The sequence below is a fragment of the Lepus europaeus genome, chromosome 10 (assembly GCF_033115175.1).
Source record: "Lepus europaeus isolate LE1 chromosome 10, mLepTim1.pri, whole genome shotgun sequence".
NCBI classification, from domain to species: Eukaryota; Metazoa; Chordata; class Mammalia; order Lagomorpha; family Leporidae; genus Lepus; species Lepus europaeus.
Genome location: NC_084836.1, coordinates 92,236,742 through 92,259,155, shown reverse-complemented (window position 1 = coordinate 92,259,155; position 22,414 = coordinate 92,236,742). Strand labels below are relative to the sequence as shown.

General features: G+C 39.8%; 2 protein-coding genes across 6 annotated transcripts in view; both read left to right on the top strand.

The window, feature by feature from the left end:
* Nucleotides 1–22,414, top strand: part of PLCB1 (phospholipase C beta 1) — an 848,015-nt gene that overhangs the window by 662,165 nt on the left and 163,436 nt on the right. For all 5 annotated transcript variants that reach the window (XM_062203876.1, XM_062203874.1, XM_062203875.1 and 2 more), the window contains exons 25-26: nt 1,228–1,281; nt 11,440–11,659. In XM_062203876.1, the coding sequence (XP_062059860.1) occupies nt 1,228–1,281; nt 11,440–11,659 (274 nt within the window). The remainder of the gene's footprint in view (nt 1–1,227; nt 1,282–11,439; nt 11,660–22,414) is intronic.
* On the top strand, nt 21,074–22,032 carry LOC133767842 (SOSS complex subunit B2-like). The gene has a single exon (XM_062202284.1). The coding sequence runs from the start codon at nt 21,074–21,076 to the stop codon at nt 21,686–21,688; it is 615 nt and encodes a 204-aa protein (XP_062058268.1). The 3' UTR covers nt 21,689–22,032.

Below are 22,414 nucleotides of genomic sequence, written 5' to 3'. Positions count from 1 at the left end.
ACCACTAGGCCAAACATGCAGTCCAAGCGCTATGCTTTTAAGATTGTTGAGGTCAGTGATAGTAAGAAGATGACTTAATCATGTTATTTTCAAATAAAGAATTCAAATACCAATATAAGCATCTGAGTACTTTCAAAATATAAATAAATCATTTATATATAATATATAATGCAAATAAACATAGTCTTGTGCCACTGAGAGTTAAAAAGAAATTAACATTTTATTTAGCTTGTGATATTTGACATTTATTTTTGCTTTATATTTTAGAATAATTTGACTTACAGGAAAAATTTTTAAAGGGCCAAGAATATATTGCAAAAAATGATCTCCACTTCCCCCAAAACTAACATTGGACAGGACTCTGCTATAATTATCAAAATGAGGAAATTAACATTGACACGACACTATGAACTGAACTACAGACCAGGTTTCAGCTTCATGCGCTTTATTCTGCTAATGTCATGTTTTGTTTCAGATTCCAGCTCCGGGATCCTATGTCATAGATGATTGCCATGTCTCCTTAGCGCACTTTCATCTCTGATAGTCCTTCAGTCTTTCCTGTCTATCATGACCTTGCTACTTTGTAGACTGTCTCTCAGTTTGGGTTGGCCAGCTACTGTCTCATGATTAGATTGAGATTCTACATTTTTGGCAAGAACCCCTTTGAAGCACTGCTGTGCCCTTCCCAAATCATCCTATCCAGCTTTATAATACTGATGTGTCCCATCACTGGATGTCAGATCACTTGTGAAAGTGATCTCTCCCCTGAGAGTTATGATCTCTCCTTTTTGGGGAAACTATACAAACTATACAAACATCCCATTTCTCCTTAAATTTTTGCGCACTGGTTTAGGCATCCATCAGTGGATCTTGCCTGCAACGATTGTTAGTGCCTAGTGGTCCTCATTTGATTTTTCAAAGCCCACATTCTGTTCCTGATGTTGCTAAAGGTGGCAGTGGCATTGCCTCTACCTAATTTGTTTTGATTCCAAGTAGAGTGTCCTCTCCTTACAAAAGGAGAATATAATTTCTTATTTCATTAGATTTTTCTCAAAACTACAAAATGAAGACATTTTAAGAATAATTTTAATAATTTTCTCTAAGTTTAAAATTTCTCAATAAAGAGACTCAAATGCCAAATTGTTTTTTTATTGTTTTGTATTTATTTGTATAGGAAGAATAAATGTAAAAAGATTTATTTATTTGTTTTATCTATTTATATTGCAGGTTCTGTAAAGGCACCTGCAAAAACAGAAGATCTTATTCAGAGTGTACTAACAGGTAAATACTACCATGTCCCCGTGTGGAATTAGGCAGCTGAATATTACAGTGTCTGCAGAGGAAAAATTTCCACTCATCTCTGAAAAATAACATCATTATTTTTTTTAAAAAAACTACAGACAGTCCTAGTTTATGATATAATCACAGAAAAGAAAACATACTTAGTAAGCAAGACCTGATGACATACAATTAACATGGTTTTATAAGACAGCTATTTCAGAGTCAAAGAAGAATTTTCCACTGGGAATGTGACCCAGTGAACTGGAATGCATGTCTTCCCCAAGAGCAGACAATAAACTGGATTGTGGATAGAAGAATATGATCCACTTGTGACCATAAAATGCAGATTATTTAAGAACTGTGACACAGTTTAGAAATAGTTTGTACTTGGTTATCAACTAGTGGGATTAAAATTGGTAGAAATTTCACACAGCACAATTAGCAGTATGTCATAGAGTCTTAATTTTTAATACTTAATACATAACAGAAATTTGCACAAATATTCAATAAAAGCAGCAGCAATCATAAGATCCAAAATTTGTGAACAACTCAAATTTCCATCAATAATAGGGTAGATAATAATTTATAGAGTGTTCACTTAATATAAATAGTGATATATTCACAAAATAGAATAAGACATAAATGTAGAAATAAACAATAACCATAAAACACACAATCATAATGCACAGGAAAGGAAGCCAGACACAGAATACATTCTGCCTAATTTCATTAATGTAAAGTTCAAAAACCAGCCAAAATGAATACATGCCATTAGAGAACCTAATTTGGATTACATTTGTTGAGGAACAAGAACCAAAAGGAAGGCTTTTGGGGCACTAGCAATATTCTGACTGACCTGTTAGCTTTCTGAAAATTTACAGGGCTATCCATTTGTTATTTATGTACTTTAATGCATAAAAAATGTATTTATGTGTCAACAAACATACACTAAATGCATATAGAAAATTTTCTTGAGAAAGATATTGAGGGATTCAGATGGTGGAGTGGGGAAGGAGCTTGGGGCTAGAGTCTAGGAAAAGATAGTTTAAAAAAAAGTAGAAAGAGTGCAGAGTCAGGGAAGAGTTAAGGAGAAAACCGCAGAGGAAACTACACACAAATTGGAGGAACACAGTGGACCTGTGTGGAGGGCAAAGATGCACACAACTTAGGACTCCAGCAGCCAAGAGCCTCCACACCAGTGGTTGGAGAGTGAAGTGAGACCAGACTGCAGAAGCCCAAGCCACTGGCTAAAATGCTATAGGAAGAGCCTAGAGGGAACCTGGCTCGGAACCCCATGGGGGATAATGTATCCACCAAACTAGAGGAGAAAAAACAAAGGAAGGACATGTTCTCTCTCCCTGATCATCCTGCAAAAGCTGACAGAGAGAAGGCACCATTCTGGGCATATATAACAGTCTTGCCACTCGTGTCTGCACCCGGCAATGGGAGTCTGGTGGGGAGAACAGACTCAGGGCTGGGGGCTTGTGACTGTGGGAGGCTTGTGTGCCAGGACTATAAAAACACTGATGCTGTGTGGGAGGACTCAGCTTCTGGCTAAGACATTGGGCAGTCACTGTGGGTGACTCCACGCAATCAGGGCTCCCTGTTTACCTGGCAAGAGACATTGTTGGTCCTTGTGGCAGAGTGGACAAATGATATACTTACTGGGGCCCAGTAACTGTTCTCGTTCAAGGAGAGGAACTCAGCCAAGTCCACGTCAACAGACAAGAAACCTCCGCTCTAATAATAAAAAAAAAAAAAAAAAAAAAAAATTTACCACACCAAACCTGGTTGTGTCACCTCAGACACATCCTTTACCCTGGAGCACTGAACAGAGCTCTCTGGCCACACCTACCACACACCTCTATTATTCCCTTAAGTAGACATTCCACTAATCCAATCAGACATAGTCCAAAGATAAAAGCTGCCACAGCAAAAAATCAAAGAAGAAACCAACAAAGATCCTCACAAATGTTGAATAACAAATATACCAATCCAAGAAACAAGAACAAAGAAGATAGCATGACACCCCCAAAAGAACGCAATACCTCAATACTAGATTATGAAGATGATGAGATGGAAGAAATGCTAGAAATGGAATTCAAAAAATCGATCATATAATTATTTAGCAGTAATCAGAAGCAAATGCATGGACTAATGAAAACCATACATGACATGAAAGAAAATTTCTCCCACAAAATTGAGATCTTAAAGAGAAATCAAAATAAAATCTTAGAAATGCAGAATCAATAAAACAAATAAAAAATACAGTGTAGAGCCTTAACAACAGAATCAGTGAAGCAGAAGAAAGAATATCAGAAGACAAAGCGCAGGAAATTATACAGTCAGACCAAACACAAGAAGAAGAAATTAGAAAACTAAGACAGTTTTGGGGATCCACAGGATACTATCAAACGACCCAGCATACAGGTTCTAGGAGTTCCTAAAAGCGTGGAAAGAGAGAAGAGATTAGAAGAACTTTATAGTGGAATAATAACAGAAAATTTCCCCAATTTAGAGAAAGAAGAGGGCATCCAAGTACAGGAAACACATAGAACTAATAGACATGACTAGAAAAGATCTTCACCACAACACATTATAATCAGACTCTCAATAGTAAAACAACAACAACAAAAAGATTCTAAAGTGTGCACCAGAGAAACACCTGTTACTTTCAGAGGATCTCCAATTAGACTCACAGTGGACTTCTCATCAGAAACCTTATAGGCTAGGAGAGAATGGTGAGATATATTCTAAGTTTAAGAGAAAAAAACTATCAACCCAGAATACTATAGCCTGCAAAGCTCTCATTTATGAATGAAGGTGAAATAAAGACCTTCCATGACAAACAGAAATTGAAAGAATTTGTCATGACCAATCCAGCCCTGCAGAAGATGCTTAAGGATATGCTGCGCACAGAAACACAAAAACATGGTCATCACTATGGAAGAAGGAAAAGGAAGTAAATCTCCCAGTAAAAGTACAAAGGAAATCCAAAGTAAAAAATTAGGAATATTTATGGAAAAATGGCAGGGCAAAGTCATTACTTATTAATAATCACTTTGAATGTAAATGGCCTTAACTATCTAGTTAAGAGACACAGACTGGCTGAATGGATTAAAAAACAAAAAACATTTATTTGCTGCCTACAGAAAACATATCTCACTAACAAAGATGCACTCAAACTGAAAGTGAAATGATGGAAAAAGATATTCCATGCTAACAGGAACCAAGAAAGAGCTGGTGTAGTCATCCTAATATCAGACAAAATAGACTTTAACACAAAAACTGTTAAAAGAGACAAAGAAGCACACCATGTAATGATTAGGGGATCAATTCAAAAAGAAGGATATAACTATTATAAACATATATGCACCTATTTACAGGGCACCTGGCTATTTAAAAGAAATGTTAAAGGATCTAAAGGGAGACATATACTCAAATACAGTAGTAATAGGGGATTTCAATACCCCACTTTCAGCAGTGGGACAGATCAACCAGACAGAAAATCAGCGAAGAAACAGCAGAGTTAATCAGTACTATAGACTAAATGGACCTAACAAATATCTACAGAACTTTCCATCCTACAGTTGGGGAATAGACATTCTTCTCAGCAGTCCATGGAACCTTCTCTAGGATTGACCACATGCTAGGCCATAAAACAAGTCTCATTAAATTCAAAAAAATAAAAATCAGACCATACATCTTCTCAGACACACTGCATTGAAGCTGAAAATCAGCAACTCAGAAATCTCTAGAACATATGCAAGCAGTTGGAGACTTAACAACATGTTCCTGAATGAACAGTGGGTCATAGAAGAAATCAAAAAATTTCTGGAAACAAACAAAGACAACAGCACAACATATCAAAACTTGTGGGATACAGCAAAAGCAGTGTTAAGAGGAAAGTTTATAGCAACTTGTGCCTACATCAATAAATTGGAAAGGCATCAAATAAATGAGCTATCAATGTATCTCAAGGATATAGAAAAACAACAGCAAACCATACCCAAAACCTGTGAGAGAAAAGAAATAATTAAAATAAGAAATCAACAAGAATGAATTCAAAAAACTATACAAAAGATCAGCACAATGAAGAGCTAATTTTTTTGAAAAAAATAAACTAAACAAAATTGACACACCATTGGCCCAACTAACAACAACAACAACAAAAAAACAGAAAAAAGACCCAAATCAATAAAATCAGAGGTGAAAAATGAAATGTAACAACAGATACCACAGAAATAAAAAGAATCATCAGAAATTACTACAAAGAGCTGTATGCCAATAAACTGGGAAACCTAGAAGAAATGGATAGATTCCTGGACACATGAAACCTACCAAAACTGAGCCATGAAGACATAGAAAACTTGAACAGACTCATTACTAAGATGGAATTGAATCAGTAATAAAGACCTTCCCAACAAAGGAAAGCCCAGGACCAGATGGCTTTACTGCTGAATTCTATCAGACATTTAAATAAGCACTAACTCCACTTCTTCTCTATTTACTCAAAACAATTGAAATGGAGGGAACCCTCCCAAATTTTTTCGATGAAGCCAGCATCACCTTAATTCCTAAACCATAAAAAGATAGAACAAACCAAGAACTACAGACCAATTTCCCTGATGAACATAGACACAAAAGTCCTCAACAAAATTCTGGCCAATCGAATCCAACAACGCATCAGAAAGATCAGCCACCCAGGCCAAGTGGGATTTTTCCCTGGTATGCAAGGATAGTTCAAAATTTGCAAATCAGTCAATGTGATATAGCACATTAACAAACTGAACAAAAACCTAGTGATTATCTCAATAGATGCAGAGAAAGTATTTGATAAGATACAATACCCTTTCATGATGAAAATTCTAAGTAAATTAAGTATAGAAGGAACATTCTTCAGCACAATCAAGGCAATTTATGACAAACCCATGGCCAGCGTCCTATTGAACATGGAAATGTTGGAAGCATTCCCACCAAGTTCCAGAACCAGACAAGGATGTCCACTCTCACCATTGCTATTCAATATAATCCTGGAAGTTTTAGCCAGAGCCATTAGGCAAGAAAAAGAAATCAAAGGGATTCAAATTGGGAAAGTGAAAGTCAGACTATCCCTATTTGCAGATGACATGATTCTATATATAGGGGATCCAAAAGACTCCACCAAGAGACTATTGAAACTCATAGAAAAGTTTGATAAAGTAGCAGGATATAAAATCAGTCCGCAAAAAGCAACAGCCTTTGTATACATAGACAATGCCACGGCTGAGAAAAAACTTCTAAGATAAATTCCATTCACACGAGCTACACAAAAATTTAAATATCTTAGAATTTAACCAAGGATGTCAAAGATCTCTACAATGAGAATTACAAAACATTAAAGAAAGAAATAGAAGATACAAAAAATGGACAAATTTTCCAAGTTCATGGATTTGAAGAACCAATTTCATCAAAATGTTCATTCTCCAAGAAGCAACTTAAGGATTCAATGTGATACCAATCAAAATACCAAAGGCAATCTTCTCAGATCTGGAAAAAATGATGCTGAAGTTCATATGGAATCACAGGAGACCTCGGATAGCTAAAGCAATCATATACAAAAAAAAAAAAAAAAAAGCTGGAGGCACCACAATACCAGATTTCAAGACATACTACAAGGCAGTTATAATCAAAACAGCCTGGTACTGGTACAAAAACTGATGGGTAGACCAATGGAACCAAATACAAATGTCAGAAACCAAGAAGCTAAAACGAATCCCTGGAGCAAGGACAGTATCTTCAACAAATGGTGCTGGGAAAACTGGATTCTACATGCAGGAGTATGAAGCAGTACCTCTACCTTACACCTTAAATGAAAATCCATTCAAAATGGATTAAAGACCTAAATCTATGACCTGATCCAATCAAGTTATTAGAGAACATTGTGGAAACCCTGCAAGTTATTGGCACAAAGTTCTTGGAAAAGACCACAGAGGCACTGGCAATCAAAGCCAAAATTAAGAAATGAGATTACATCAAATTGAGAAGATTCTGTACTGAAAAAAAAAAAATAAACAGCGAAATGAAGAGGCAACTGACAGAATGGGAGAAATTATTTGCAAGCAATGCACTGATAAAGAAGCAATAACCAGAATGTATAAAGATATCAAGAAACTCCACACCGGCGCCATGTTCACTAGGCTAATCCTCTACCTGCGGCCCTGGCACCCGGGTTCTAGTCCCAGTTGGGGCACTGGGTACTAGTCCCGGTTGCTCCTCTTCCAGTCCAGCTCTCTGCTGTGGCCCGGGAGGGCAGTGGAGGATGGCCCAAGTGCTTGGGTCCCTGCACTCACATGGAAGACTGGGGGAAGCACCTTGCTCCTGGCTTCAGATCAGCATTTCGCCAGCTGTCGCGGCCATTAGGGGAGTGAACCAGCGGAAGAAAGACCTTTCTCTCTGTCTCTCTGTAACTCTCTCTCTCTGCATCTCTTTCTCTCACTGTCTAACTCTGCTTGTCAAAAAAAATTTTAAAAAAAGAAACTCCACAACAACAAAACGAACAACCCAGTGAAGAAATGCGCCAAGGACTTAAACAGATATTTTTCTAAAGAGGAAATCCAAATGGCCAACAGACACATGAAAAAATGTTCAGGATCACTAGCTGTCAGAGAAATGAAAATCAAAACCACAATGAGGTTTCACCACACCCCAGTCAGAATGGCTTTTATACAAAAATCAACAAACAACAAATGCTGATGAGAGTTTGGGGAAAAAGGTACGCTAATCCACTGTTGTTTGGAATGTAAAATGGTAAAACCACTATGGAAGTCAGTTTGGAGATACAACAGACATCTGAATATAGACTTACCATATGAGCCAGCCATCCCACTCCTGGGAATTTACCCAAGGGAAATGAAATAATCAAATAAAAGACTTATCTGCACCCCCATGTTTATTGCAGCTCAATGCATAATATCTAAGACATGGAATCAACCCAAATACCCATCAACTGAAGACTGGATGAAGAAATTATGGGATATGTACATCATGGAATATTACAAAGCAGTAAAACAAAATGAAATCTGGTCATTTGCAACAAAATGGATGAATCTGGAAAACAACATACTTAGTGAAATAAGCTAGTCCTAAAGTGACAAATACCATATGTTCTCCCTTATCTGTGATAACTAATAGGGCACCTAAAAGGAAATCTGTAGAAGTGAAATTGACACTTTGGGAAGCAATGACTTGAACTGCCCTTGTCTTGATCGTTGAGGAACAGTTTTTTGTTGTTGTTGTTGTTGTTGTTTTCTTAATGGACTGGAAATGGGAGAAGTAGGTGGGCATGGGACGGTGGGGTGAGAGGGCAGTTATGGTGGGAAGAATCACTATGTTCCTAAAGTTGCACTTATAAAATTTGTACTCATTAAATAAAATGTTTCTTTGGAAAAAAAAGAAAGATATTGAAATAAAACAAAATGTGTTTTAGAAGACTGAGTTCAATGGGAAACAATATAACATTAATTTTTAAAATGACAAAATTGCTCATAGAATATGAGTCCACTATTATTTAAAGGTACATAAACGCATAGACAAAAGGCAGTGAATGAGTGTGAACCAATATATTAGCTGTTGTTATCCCTGAATAACATATTTAGGAGTGATACTTGTGTCTTTAAATAAATGGACATTATATTAACAGTGTATCTAAGGAATAGTTTTTCATATTTAAACTCTCTAAAAATACTAGTCTACAGAGAATTTTTTATAATAAGATAAAATATCCATAATCCTATTTCTATACTGCCCATAGTTGTTGTGCTGCAACCCTTTTTTTTAAAAAAAAAAAAAAGCAAGATTGAATGTGTTGCAAAAATGCTTCAGTTCCTCAACATTATAAATTCTTAATGTAAAAACATATTGGGCAACCATAATGAGTCCATTCAGGCCTGAGGGAAACTATTAAATAAATGTACCTGGTTGTTTCCACAGTTTCCTTATCTAAAGGATTCAAATATCAGGAGAATAGACACACTATAAGAAAAGGAAGCTTATTTTGATGCTTAAAGACTTTAACATTTAGGGGTATAAATTATTATTCTGATTCTAATGTTTATCTCCTAGACATCTCATTTTCCATTCAAGTCTGTTATTCATTCATGGCATATATTATTTCTGAATCTTTTAATGGCTCTAAATATTTATGGCAACATATTTTTTGTTACCAGAAGCAGAAAGTTCAAAGCAAAGGAAGGAATCAAGTGAACTGTGACTTAATCTATGTCCAGATAGATGGCAATTCAGTAGAGTTAGGACACCATCAATTATAAGGCACCCTACTGTTCATGAATCACTAAGAAAGGAAAGCACCAAGGCACTATGACACTGTTGACCATAGGATGCATTTTTTCCTAAGATTTTATTGATTTATTTGAAAGGCAGAGTTAGACAGAGAGAGGGAGAGACAGAGGGAAAGGTTGTCCATCCACTGGCTCACTCCCCAAATGGCCACAATGGCCTGAGCTGGGCCAATCCAAAGCCAGGAGCCAGAAGCTTCTCCTTGGTCTCCCACGCAGGTGCAGGAGCCCAAGCACTTGGCCATCTCCTACTGCTTTCCCAGGCAATAGCAGGGAGCTGAATCAGAAGAAGAGCTGCCAGGACACAAACTGGCACCCATATGGGATGCCAGCACCACAGGCAGAGGCTTAGCTCATTACGCCACAGCACCAGCCTCAGGATGCATCTTTATTTGAGAAATGTTAATGTATTTTTAAAATACATATTCTAGAATTGTTGGATCATGTCAGTAAAATGCAGAATGCTTTAAGGTCAGACTCTGTCACATTAAAAAATTTATCAGCATTGGGTAAAATACTATGTAGTAATGTAAGCTGATACTAACCTTTCTGATGCCTTTATACAAAATAGATTAAGGGCTCTTCTCCCAAGTCTTTTTATTGGTATATACTATTGTGATACTGGTACAAACCTGCAGTGCCTGCACTATGAATAGCACTCTTTAGAGATGGTGCTGTAGAACCTGAACAAGCATTTGCTCAGCTTCTCAGGAACTGTGCCAGAAACTACGTTAACTACTTTCCATGAAATTGCTTTATTCTATCATTGTAACAACCCCATAAAGTAGTAGGAGTTATAAGCATCAGAGCAGATGCTGTGGGTGCCCTGTGCAGATTCTCTGTACATCTGGTGCACTCATCTTCCAGCTGTACTGAGAGTTGGCTGCTAACAGCCCGTAGCTTCCCTTTCTCTGAAAAAATTGCCCTCAGCTAACAGGAAGCTTCTTTTCCCAAAGATTATGGTCCCCCAACCCCCTGCACTGATTGTCCCAAATAAGCAAGAAGCTGATTTTCTTGCTTCCCTTGACACCAGTGCTGTGTTAAGATGGACACCCCAGTGTTTCTGATGGGGTCAGAAGCCAAGTTCCAGCTAAAGCCACTAATCTGCTGAGCTTCTTACCCTATCCTATCTGCCTCCCTCACTTCCTGACTCTGACGGCTCCTCTGTAAATGCCATCCACCTCAACTCCCTTCCTGGGTTCTGCTTCTGGGGAGTCCAAGCTTAAAAAGATAATACAAAGGAAGAAATCGGATTTTTTTTTTTAGAAGTTTGGTAATAGGCCGGCGCCGTGGCTCAACAGGCTAATCCTCCGCCTTGCGGCGCCAGCACACCGGGTTCTAGTCCCGGTCGGGGCACCGATCCTGTCCCGGTTGCCCCTCTTCCAGGCCAGCTCTCTGCTGTGGCCAGGGAGTGCAGTGGAGGATGGCCCAAGTGTTTGGGCTCTGCACTCCATGGGAGACCAGGAGAAGCACCTGGCTCCTGCCATCGGAACAGCGCGGTGCGCCGGCCGCAGCGCGCTACCGCGGCGGCCATTGGAGGGTGAACCAACGGCAAAAGGAAGACCTTTCTCTCTGTCTCTCTCTCACTGTCCACTCTGCCTGTCAAAAAAAAAAAAAAAAAGAAGTTTGGTAATATAATCTTGAAGTTATCAAGTGATAGAGCCAGATTGGAAACCAGATATATTTGGCGTCCAAGCTGTGCTCATAAGCTCCAGGTGGTGGGAGCAGACAAGTGTTGCTCAATGAGCAGGATGCTTCTTCCTCCTTCATCAGGATGTTGAGTTTCTCCATGTCACTTAGTTCTGACTTTCATTTGTTGCAGAAGTGGAAGCACAAACTATTGAAGAGCTAAAGCAACAAAAATCATTTGTGAAACTTCAGAAGAAGCACTACAAAGAAATGAAAGACCTGGTTAAGAGACACCACAAGAAAACTACTGACCTTATCAAAGAACACACTACAAAATACAATGAGATTCAGAATGACTACTTGAGAAGGAGGGCAGCTTTGGAAAAGACGGCCAAAAAGGACAGTAAGAAAAAGTAAGCTGAATGAGTATTTTTGTTTGTTTTATAATATGACAGAAAAGAGTAATTTACATGGAATTTTGATGTTTTATACCATACAAGGGTATGTTGAAAAGTGCATATTATGAAAAAAACCTATGGATTAAATTTCAAAAATTTAAGCTTATATTTTAATTTCATTTGTCCATGAACTTTTTGAGGTACTCTTGTATTTTGGGACCTACACCACCACTAGAAGGAAAGTCAGCCAACCTCCTTCAATCTCTACAGGTCTTGAGTCAACCCAACTTAGTTTTTTCTGGGCTGAATTTATTAAGCGAAATTCTGAGAGTAGATATATAGGAAGCCCTTCCATCAATTCTAGCCTGTGATAATAATACTGGCTGACTTCCCATTTTATAGCTGCCAATCTTGCAGACATAAAATTTTATGTGGTATTCCTGGGAGCTGGTTGAAGAGGCACATTGTCTTATACAAAAGAGAAGTCTCAACTATCCTTTGCTGCTTTATCTGAAACCCCTGGGAACCTCTATGTGTGCACCCCCAGGGCTCCGTGGACCCTACCCTTCATGGTGAGAAGCTTCTCTCATACATTCATTTAACTAATATTTATTGAGTGCCTTTGTGCCCTGGGGGACACAGCAATGAACACGACTTATACAGTTAACCTCTTCAAATAGCTAATGTGGTAATGCTGGAAAGATGAACAATAAATAAGCAAGGATATAACAATTTTAGTCTGTGACAAGGACTATGAAAGAAAGACATATACAAGATAGTGGGAGGGAGAATGAATAGGGAACAGAGAGCACTTTTGACCCGTTGCTTTGCAATAAAGTAGCACATCAAGATTAAAGCAAAGTCAGTGGTACTCAGAACTAAGGAAAATTATTCTAGGCTGAGCGAACAGGAAATGCAAAGCCCTTGAGGCAGGAGGAAAAAGAACTTGTTCTAGGAACAGTTAATTTGGCCAAGTGGATGAGACCTAGTAAACCATGGGTAGAGTGAAAGAAGAGGAAGTCAGAGACCTTCCAAAATAATGGAAAATGCATACAATGAAAAAAAAAAACTATGCACAGAGTTCAAAATTCTTTTGTCCCTAAATAAATGCATCTTTTCTGAACTTTCTAAAGTACCCTTGAAGGAGGGATAATCATATCGCTGAGTTATTTAGAGCTGGACTGAGACAAATGGTTCAGAATTTATTCTAAGTATGATAGAAAAAATAAGTGGAATTGATATAGTCCAATTAATATTCTCAGAAAATGACTCTAAGCTGCTGTGGGGAACATGAATGCTCATTCTGGGCTTCTTAAGCTGATGAGTCACTGAGGATCTTGTTAGATGCAGGTTCTGATTCTGTAAGGCTGAGTTGAGGCCTGAGCAGCACCAGGTGATGCTGATATTGCTGGCCCTAGACATCGCTGAACAGTGCAAATTGAGCACATTAGAGTAGAGGCCCAGTTGGGAAACTTCTTCATGAGCCCTGATCAGTAGTGAGGGTAGTTTGGTCTAGAATGAGGATGGTAAAAATAGAGGAAAGGAAATATAATTTTCATTTATTTTAAAGGGAACATAGGATATAGGGCTGGAAACCCACTGTGTGATTGCAGTTTGCCAGCCCTTGCTGCCATCCTAAGACACGCCATTGTCTACACCACACCAGTGCATCTCAAATTTTAGTGTGCATGAGATAAACCTGGAGAGCTTCCTGGGACACAGACCCCTGCGTCTGCACCTCAGAGAGCAAGGGTCAGGCCTGAGCATCTGCTTTTCTAACAAGTCCCAAGGATTTGCTGATGCTCTTGTCCATAGACTTCCCATGCATGGGCACTGGTTTGCAATCCCAAAGGAGCATTCCAGAAATTAGATGTGTCATAAAGGCCCTCTGTACTAATTCCTGCCTTGCTTTCCAGCCATATGCCCTGGCACCCTACATGAAAACCCATACCCTCTGCTGAGATTCCACCATGATGAGACCGGGCACTGAAGATTTCCCAGGCTCATGAGCCCTTCCTTCTTCAGTTCAAATCTCTTGCATGAAGATTGCAAGCTCTGCCCCTAAACCATAGCAAACACCTGCTGCTTAATGTTATGATTCTGACTTTCTACTTACTAATTTCTACGAGGAATTCAGATCATTTGTTCTCAGAATCCTACATGTGTGCTGTTCACCAGAGCTTATCCTTGAACTTTGAGAATACAGGGTCTGGCTGACCACACTGGATTTCCTGTTTTCTCCCCCTAGGAAGGGGCTCTTCCCATTCCTGGAACAGCCACTCTGCTGAATATCAAGGAAGTGTCAGGCGTATGTGCTGTATCCTAAGCCACTGTACAAGGTACCATAAACTAGGTGGCTCTTAACAATAGCAATATATTCTCTCATAGTTCTACAGGCTAGGAGTCCAAAATCAAGTTACCAGCAGCACTATACTCTCTGTGCAAGGTCTAAGGAAAGAATCTTTCGTGTCTCTTCTAGCTTCTCATGGCTGCCAGCAGTCCTTGACATTCTGTAGCTTATAGATACGTCAGTCCAGTCTCACTCTCCATCATCACATGGCATTCTCTCTGCAAAGGCATGATTGTATCCAAGTTTCTCTCTTCTTTTAAGCACAACATTCATTAGATTAAGGTCCACACTAATCCACTGTAACCTCATCTTAACTATGAGTTAAGTATTGGAAATGAATGCAATCAGAAATATTTCAGATCCTCTTAGGGATTTGGAACATTGTATACACAATGTTGGGACTGAGAGCCATGTCTAAATATGAAATTCATTTATGTTTCATATACTCCTAACACATATCCTGAAGGTAACAGTATTTTTAGTGTGCCTGTGTTTTGACTGTGACCCATCGCTATGATCCACCATTTTCAGTGTCATATTAGTACTCAGGAGTTTCAAAGTTTGGAGCATTTCAACTTTGCACATTCAGATTAGGGATGCTCAACCTGCACTACATTTGCAACAACTCTGTTTTCAAATAGGGTCACAACTGAAGTTCCAGGAAGGACATTAATCTGAGGAGAAACTATTAAATCAGCTACATGTGCTAAGCTCTTAAATGCGCTATTGCATGTATTTCCTACAGGTACAGGCATCACTCATATTAGACATGTTAGACTTGAAGCTCAGTGAGGCTATGTGCCCCAGCCAATACAACCTGCAATGCATAAGACTATAGTCATGGTAGAGTCATAGCAGGTAACCCCTGGGACCCCGTTTCTGCCCTATGATATGGTAGGTCTGGAAACAGCATCTTTATTGACACATGATAGCTTTCTAAAAGTGTTCTCTACAGAGGATTCAGAATCCTCTCATGCCTCTTTGGAATTCTCTACACTGCAAATGGATGCATGAAATAACATAACCAAATAAAGTTACTCATCCACCATCTCAGATGTTACTTTTCTATGTAGATTTCTGGAATTTTCTTCAACATCCTTTGCAGGCTTCTTTTATGAACCTGTTGACAATGAATATTTTGCAAATGAAACTTTATAATCAGCATTATTAATTTTTATATAAAAATTTTTCTTTAAAATTTACTAATTAGGGAAATGGAAGTAAAATATAATTATTTAAAATTGTGCTGTTGTCCCTTTAGGGAGTGAACAGTCCTTGTCATCCACACAGTTTATTTATCTGCCAAAAATATATACTTTTTTTTCTTTTTTTGACAGGCAGAGTGGATAGTGAGAGAGACAGAGAGAAAGGTCTTCCTTTTTGCCATTGGTTCACCCTCCAATGGCCGCCGCGGCCAGCGCATCGTGCTGATCCAAAGCCAGGAGCCAGGTGCTTCTCCTGGTCTCCCATGTGGGTGCAGGGCCCAAGGACTTGGGCCATCCTCCACTGCCTTCCCATGCCATAGTAGAGAGCTGGCCTGGAAGAGGGGCAACCGGGATAGAATCCGGCGCCCCAACTGGGACTAGAACCCGGTGTGCCGGCGCCGCAAGGCGGAGGATTAGCCTGTTAAGCCACGGCGCCGGCCAAAAATATATTTTTTAAATGTTGTTTAGTGAACACTAACAGAGCGTTGTTCAAGCCACTGTTCTAAGATCTTCATCAGGCCAGCACTGTGGGGAAGTAGGTTAAGCCTCCACCTGCAGTGCCAGCATCCCATATGAGCACCAATTCAAGTCCCAGCTGCTCCATTTCTGATCCAGCTTCCTGCTAATGGTCTGGGAAAGCAGTGGAAGATGGTCCAAGTGTTTGGGCCCCTGCACCCATGTGGGAGACCTGGAAGAAGCTCCTGGCTTCAGACAGGCCCAGCTCCAGCCATTGCAGTTGTTTGGGGAGTGAACCAGCAAATGGAAGACTTCTCTCTGTTTCTCCCTCTCTCTGTCTGTGACTCTGCCTCTCAAATAAAAAATAAATGTTAAAACTCCTTAAAAAATCTTCATAAGCTTCAACTCCTAACTATTTAAAAATAGAATGCTATTTGTGGTATTAAAAAGTATATATTTTGGCTGGCGCCATGGCTCACTAGGCTAATCCTCTTCCTGAGGCACCAGCACCCTGGGTTCTAGTCCCAGTCGGGGCGCTGGATTCTGTCCCAGTTGCTCCTCTTCCAGTCCAGCTCTCTGTTGTGGCCCGGGAGTGCAGTGGAGGATGGCCCAAGTGCTTGGACCCTGCACTCGCATGGGAGACCAGGAGGAAGCACCTGGCTCCTGACTTCGGATCGTCGCAGCGATCCGAAGTGGCCATAACGGCCACTTGAGGGGTGAACCAATGGGAAAAGGAAGACCTTTCTCTCTGTCTCTCTCTCTCTCTCTCTGTCTCTCACTGTCTAACTCTGACTGTCGAAAAAAAAATATATTTTAGAAGGTTCATCATTTTCAAAAGCAAAGCAAACATATCTTTTAGTTCCATTTCAGTGTATTTAGCATTTTAATAAACAATACCATCACACAGATAAGAAAAGCCTTTTAAATCATTTAAATCATCACTTAATTTCCTATAGCTACTGTATACAAATTACTCTTATCAGACACCCTGATTTTTTCTGAGTTGACCAACAAATGGAAAAACATATGCTAAAATGTAATCCAATGGTCTTCATGGCTCTAGAAAATCATAATGGAATCAATTGTCATTAGCTTGCTTTCTTCTTCTTCTTCTTCTTTTTTTTTTTTTTTTTTTTTTTTAGATTTACTCTATTTATTTGAAAAGCAGAGTCACAGAGAGAGAGGCAGAGACAGATTTTTCCATCTTCTGGTTCACTCCCCAAATGGCCACAACAACCCGAGAAACCAGGAGCCAGGAGCTTCTTCCAGGTCTCCCATGTGGGCACAGGAGCCCAAGCACTTGGGCTGTCCTCTGCTACTCTCACAGGGACACCAGCAGGGAGCTGGACCAGAAGTGAAGCAGCTGGGACTCCAACCAGCACCCATACAGGATGCTGGCGTGGCAGGCAGAGGCTTACCCCGCTGGCCACAATGCTGGGCCCAGCTTTCTTATTAAAGGGTCTCCAAAGGTTTGATTTGCCCTTGTAATAACTGCCCCTGAGAAATAAAATTTCATTGTATAACTGGATATTTTATAAATCATCCTAAAACTATGTGAGCATGTACCTACCTGTCAACTGAGCTAAAATTATGAAAGACACTTCAAAATTCGCAAGGAAACAGAATTTAAAAACATTTATTTTAGTGCAAATAATTTTGAAGTCCATGAGTGTGTTTCTTTGTAACACACATTTTCCATGAACTTTTGGAAGACCCCTTTTTAAATCCATTTATTGTCTTCCTTACTGAATTGCCTTATTTGATGTCGGTTTATCACAAGAGGGAAGTTGCATTTTACAGATCCCTGTTATAATATATTATTTAATATATGCCTAACTTGAAAGCATAATCAAAACGACTGGGTTTTATTTTATTTTATTTTTGAGATTTATTTTTTTGAGAGGCAGTTACAGAGATAGGGAGTGCGAAGAGAGACAGAGAGATCTTCCAACCACTGGTTCACTTCCAAAATCGCCACAATGGCTGGAAATTGAGTCAATCTGAAGCCAGAAGCCAGGAGCTGGGTCTCCCACATGGGTGCAGCAGCCCAAGAACTTGGGCCATCTTCCTCTGCTTTCTCAGGCCATAGTAGAGAACTGGGTTGGGAGTGGAGCAGCCAGGATTTGAACTGGCACCCATATGGGATGCCGGCACCACAGGTAAAGACTTAACCTACTATGCCACATCACTGGCCCCACCACTGGGTTTTAAAAAGCAATAAAATCATCATTTCTTAGAGCTAGAGCAGCCTTCAAAGCCATCTAGATTAAATATATCACTACTTCAAGGAGGAAGCTGAAGGCTAAACTAATTAGCATTTTCCTGCAGCTGTGCAGCCAATTTAGGCAAAGTTTGGCCCAGAACATCTCACAAATTTCTATTTTTTGATAGATTTGCATTCATTTGTTTATTCATTTGCTTATTTATATGTCATATCCTACAAACTTCTGATGAAGTATCAAAGTACCATTGTAGAAGACATGTATGTAAAAATCCTATGAAAATAGAAAACAACAACACACACATATACACATGCACAGACTGACCTGTCTACCAGCTGTCTAGAAGACCAGCTCTCCAATACGGGGACCACCAGGCACATGTGCTTACTAAGCCCTCGAAATGCAGCTCGTCAATTCTGAGATAACTCATCTTAGAAGTACAAAACATACTTCAGATATCTAAGACTTCATTTAAAAAAGAAGACAAATATAAAGTAGCTCCTATATGCCTATTGATTTTGTTTTAATTTTATGTTGAAGTCATAATATTTTCAATGTTTTAGGTTAAGTATGATGTTACTAAAATTAATCTCACTTTTTAAAACATTTTCATCTATTTGTTTTCATTTTATTTGAAAGATAGAGACTGAGAGACAAATCTTCCATCCACTGGTTCCTCTCCAAAGGTCCACAACAGTAAGGAGCCAGGAGCCTAGAACTCAAACTCAATCCCCTAACTAATTTGACAAGGTCCCAGGTACTTGAGCCATCATCTGCTTCCTCCCAGGGGATGTATTTGTAGTAAGCTAGACTGAAATCAGAATAGCCAGGACTCAAACCGTGTACTCTGATAAGGGGTGCAGTTATCCCAAGTGTCCCAACTTAATGACTGCCAAAAGCCCACCCCATATTCACTTTTTAATGTTGTTACTAAAAGTTATAAATGATGTCGGAAAAAGCACATATGTAGCTCATATTATATTTCCACTGAATAGCATCCATAATTTAATGTAATTTCTGTCCTTGAATACTGAATTTAGTTCTTAGTTTCTGAGAAAAGGAAATATAGAGTTGATAATTCTCCTGTTCTGATTAAAGGGAACTTTCGTGCTCTTCCAAGGCAGACAAATATTTTCTCAGTTTTAGTTACCAAAGAATTTATCTCATGGATCTTAGACCAGCAGCATTAACAACAAACAGGGGAATATCCTCAATCCTGATTTTACAGAAGGTGCAAAAATGTTGTTCACTTGGTTGTCTATACAGTCCCTCAAAAAGCAAAAGTCCCTAAGTGTGGAGCATCTAAATGCTCATTGGAAGCTTTTCTTCAAGTGGCAAAACTACTGAGATCCAGTGATATTTGTCTCTTCCATTTCCCCAGATACACAATAAAAACCTGGAACTACTTCAGAGTAATGAATGACATCACATCAATTAGATTATTTTCTTGCTCCAATATACATTGTCTCTACTGAGAAGAGTTTACTCAAAAGTAGTTTCTGTCCAGTCATGACATGCAGTGGGTAAAAGCACAGGGTTGTCTCTGTTTCTCCCCAGCCCTAGGTGTCTGTCCTTTGGCAGGTTTCCTTGCTGTACCCCCATGACATGTCCCTGGATAAATTATTACATGTGCCAGGGTGTTGTGTGTGTGCCCGGCTCATGGTGAGTGGCCAGTCGGTGTGAGCTGGCTCCACTGTGGGGTTTGTAGCTGATTGAAGGAACACCTCTGTTCTGGCTTTGCTGAATTCCCACTACCAAAGGTGATAAAAGCAGCTCATGTTCATGTCAAGCTGGAGGGTATCTTCAGTGCTGCAATGCAGTTCTGATGTATAGAGTGTGTAACCCTTATCTGAAATTCTCTAGACCAGAAATATTTTCTATTTCAGATTTTGGAACATTTGTATAAACATAAAAAGATAGTCTGTGTATCTGGGAATGGGACCCAAGTATATTATATATGTGTATAACATATATATATATATATATATATATATATATATATGTAGCCTGAAGGTAATTTTACACAATATTTGTAGTGCACCTGCATTTTGACTCCTCCTGACACATGAGGTCATAATGTTTCAGGTCTTGGAGCACTCAGATACTCAGTTTTTGGATTAGGGTTGCTACCCTTATCTCTACAAATACATGAGCCTTACAGAGAGTTTCTTGTCATTTGGCATTGCACACAAAACTGTTGAGAGAGTTCTGCATCGTTTATTTGACAAAATAGGAGCCTAACACCAGCTTTAATCAACTGCCTTCTTTATGCAATACCACTGTTGCTGACCCAATTCAAGGAAAAAGCAATGGGAATTGGTGCCAGCTGATTCCAAGAAGTTTCTTCCTCTTATTCTTTTTTTTTTTTTTAAGATTTATTTATTTATTTTAAAGGCAGAGTTACAGAGAGGCTGAAGCTGGGGGGGGGGGGGGGGGGGTCTTCTAGGACTGATTCACTCCCCAAATGGCCTCAACAGCCAGAGCTGTGCCAATCCAGAGCCGGAGCTTCTTCCAGGTCTCCCACATGGGTGCAGGGGCCCAGGGACTTGGGCCACCTTCTACTACTTTCCCAGGCCATAGCAGAGAGATGGATTGGAAGACGAGCAGCTGGGACTCAAGACGGTGCCCATGTGGGATGCTGGCCCTGCAGGCGGCAGCTTTACCTGCTACATCACATTGCAGGCTCCCCTACTTATTCTGTCTGACCTTCACGGAAAGACAGGGAGACAGAGTATGAAGTGATAGATATTAATTGAAAGTGGACAGTCCGTCCCTTCCCGGAGCCCGGGACAGACTGGGCGCGCGCCCGTGTGGGAGTGGGACTCAGGGCAGAGGTGTCCCTCGCTGCCTTTTTTTTTTTTCTTTTATCCAAAGATAGGGGCAGTTCGCACGCTTGCCTTCCTGTCGCGGGGTTGGGAGTGGGGTTGGTGGGTGGAGTGGTTCGTTTTTTTTTTTCTTCTTTCGAACTTGTGAGCGCGTTTTTTTTTTTTTTTTTTTTTTAGGCTGAGTGCCGAGCGGGCTGTCCCCCCGCCCCCCCCCCCCCCCCCCCCCCCGTCCCTGAATATCCCTGAATAACCGCTTTCTGCCCCTCCTCGCCACCCCCGCCCAAGGTCTCCCCTGTCCCGGGGAGGGTGGGAAGCCGCGTCCCCGCCCTGCCTGCGGGTGTCTCCGCAGCCATAGCCGCACCTGCCTCAATATGAATGGGGTCAACGACCCGCCCTTTTTTATAAAAAATATTAAGCCCGGACTGAAAAACTTAAATGTCGTCTTTATTGTGCTGGAGATAGGACACGTGACCAAAACCAAAGACGGCCATGAAGTGAGATCGTGCAAAGTAGCAGATAAAACGGGCAGCATCACTATTTCCGTGTGGGATGAGATCGGAGGTCTCACACAGCCAGGGGATATAATTCGGTTGACCAGAGGGTATGCATCCATGTGGAAAGGACGTCTAACACTCTATACTGGAAGGGGCGGTGAACTTCAAAAAATTGAGGAGTTTTCTATGGTTTACTCAGAAGTGCCAAATTTCAGTGAACCCAATCCAGATGATCGAGGACAGCAAAACAAAGGGGCACACAGTGAACAGAAGAATAATTCCATGAATAGTAATATGGGTACAGGTACATTTGGACCAGTGGGAAATGGTATTCAACCTGGCCCTGAGTCATGGGGATACCAGTTTTCATATGCTGGTAGAAGCAATGGCCGGGGACATATAAATCCACATCTGCCAGGAACAGCCAATAACCAAACAGTCATGACCACAATAAGTAATGGCAGGGACCCTCGGAGAGCCTTTAAAAGATGACCTATGCCAAATACTCACATGTAGTTCTTAAGCTACATATTCTACTTGAACACTTACTGCACTTTTATTTATTGTTAACTGTGAAAACTGTGTACTTTTTTGGTTTCCTTTTCCATTTTCAGTTTGTTAAGAAGAGTGATTTGTTTTTATAGCAAAACCTGTTAAGCTGCTCAAGTCTTCTGTTGAAGAATGGGAACATTCTGAAAAGTAGGGGCATTTATTTTTAGAACAAAAACATTAGCTATCCTCTAAAAAAACCTGCACCCATTTCATGGGTGAGTTACTTAAGACATCAGCTTTATAGCCTCTATGAGTCTATCATCTGTTTAAATTTTGTAATATTAAAAAAAAAAAAAAGAAAGTGATAGTTCAGCCTTCTTTCTCCAGCAGGTGGGTTAAATACGAATGAAAAGAGCTTACCTGCTGTCTCGTTCCCATTCTCAATACTCTGTCTTCCTTGCTATGGTTTCCTACCTGTGACAATACAGAACTCAGAATTTTAGGGAATCACACCATAAGTTAATAAGAACTGCTTTCATATCTGTGTAATTCTGTAGGAACAATGAGGAGAAAGCCATCCTACTCAGGTTAAGCACTCAGTAAATACATATTTTAGAATAAGGAATTTTTTTCCCCCTTTTAACTGAAGCATTTTGAGGAAAGTGATGTTTGAGCAAAGATATTAATGAATTTGATACAGCTGTCATAGAGCCTTATTATTATGAT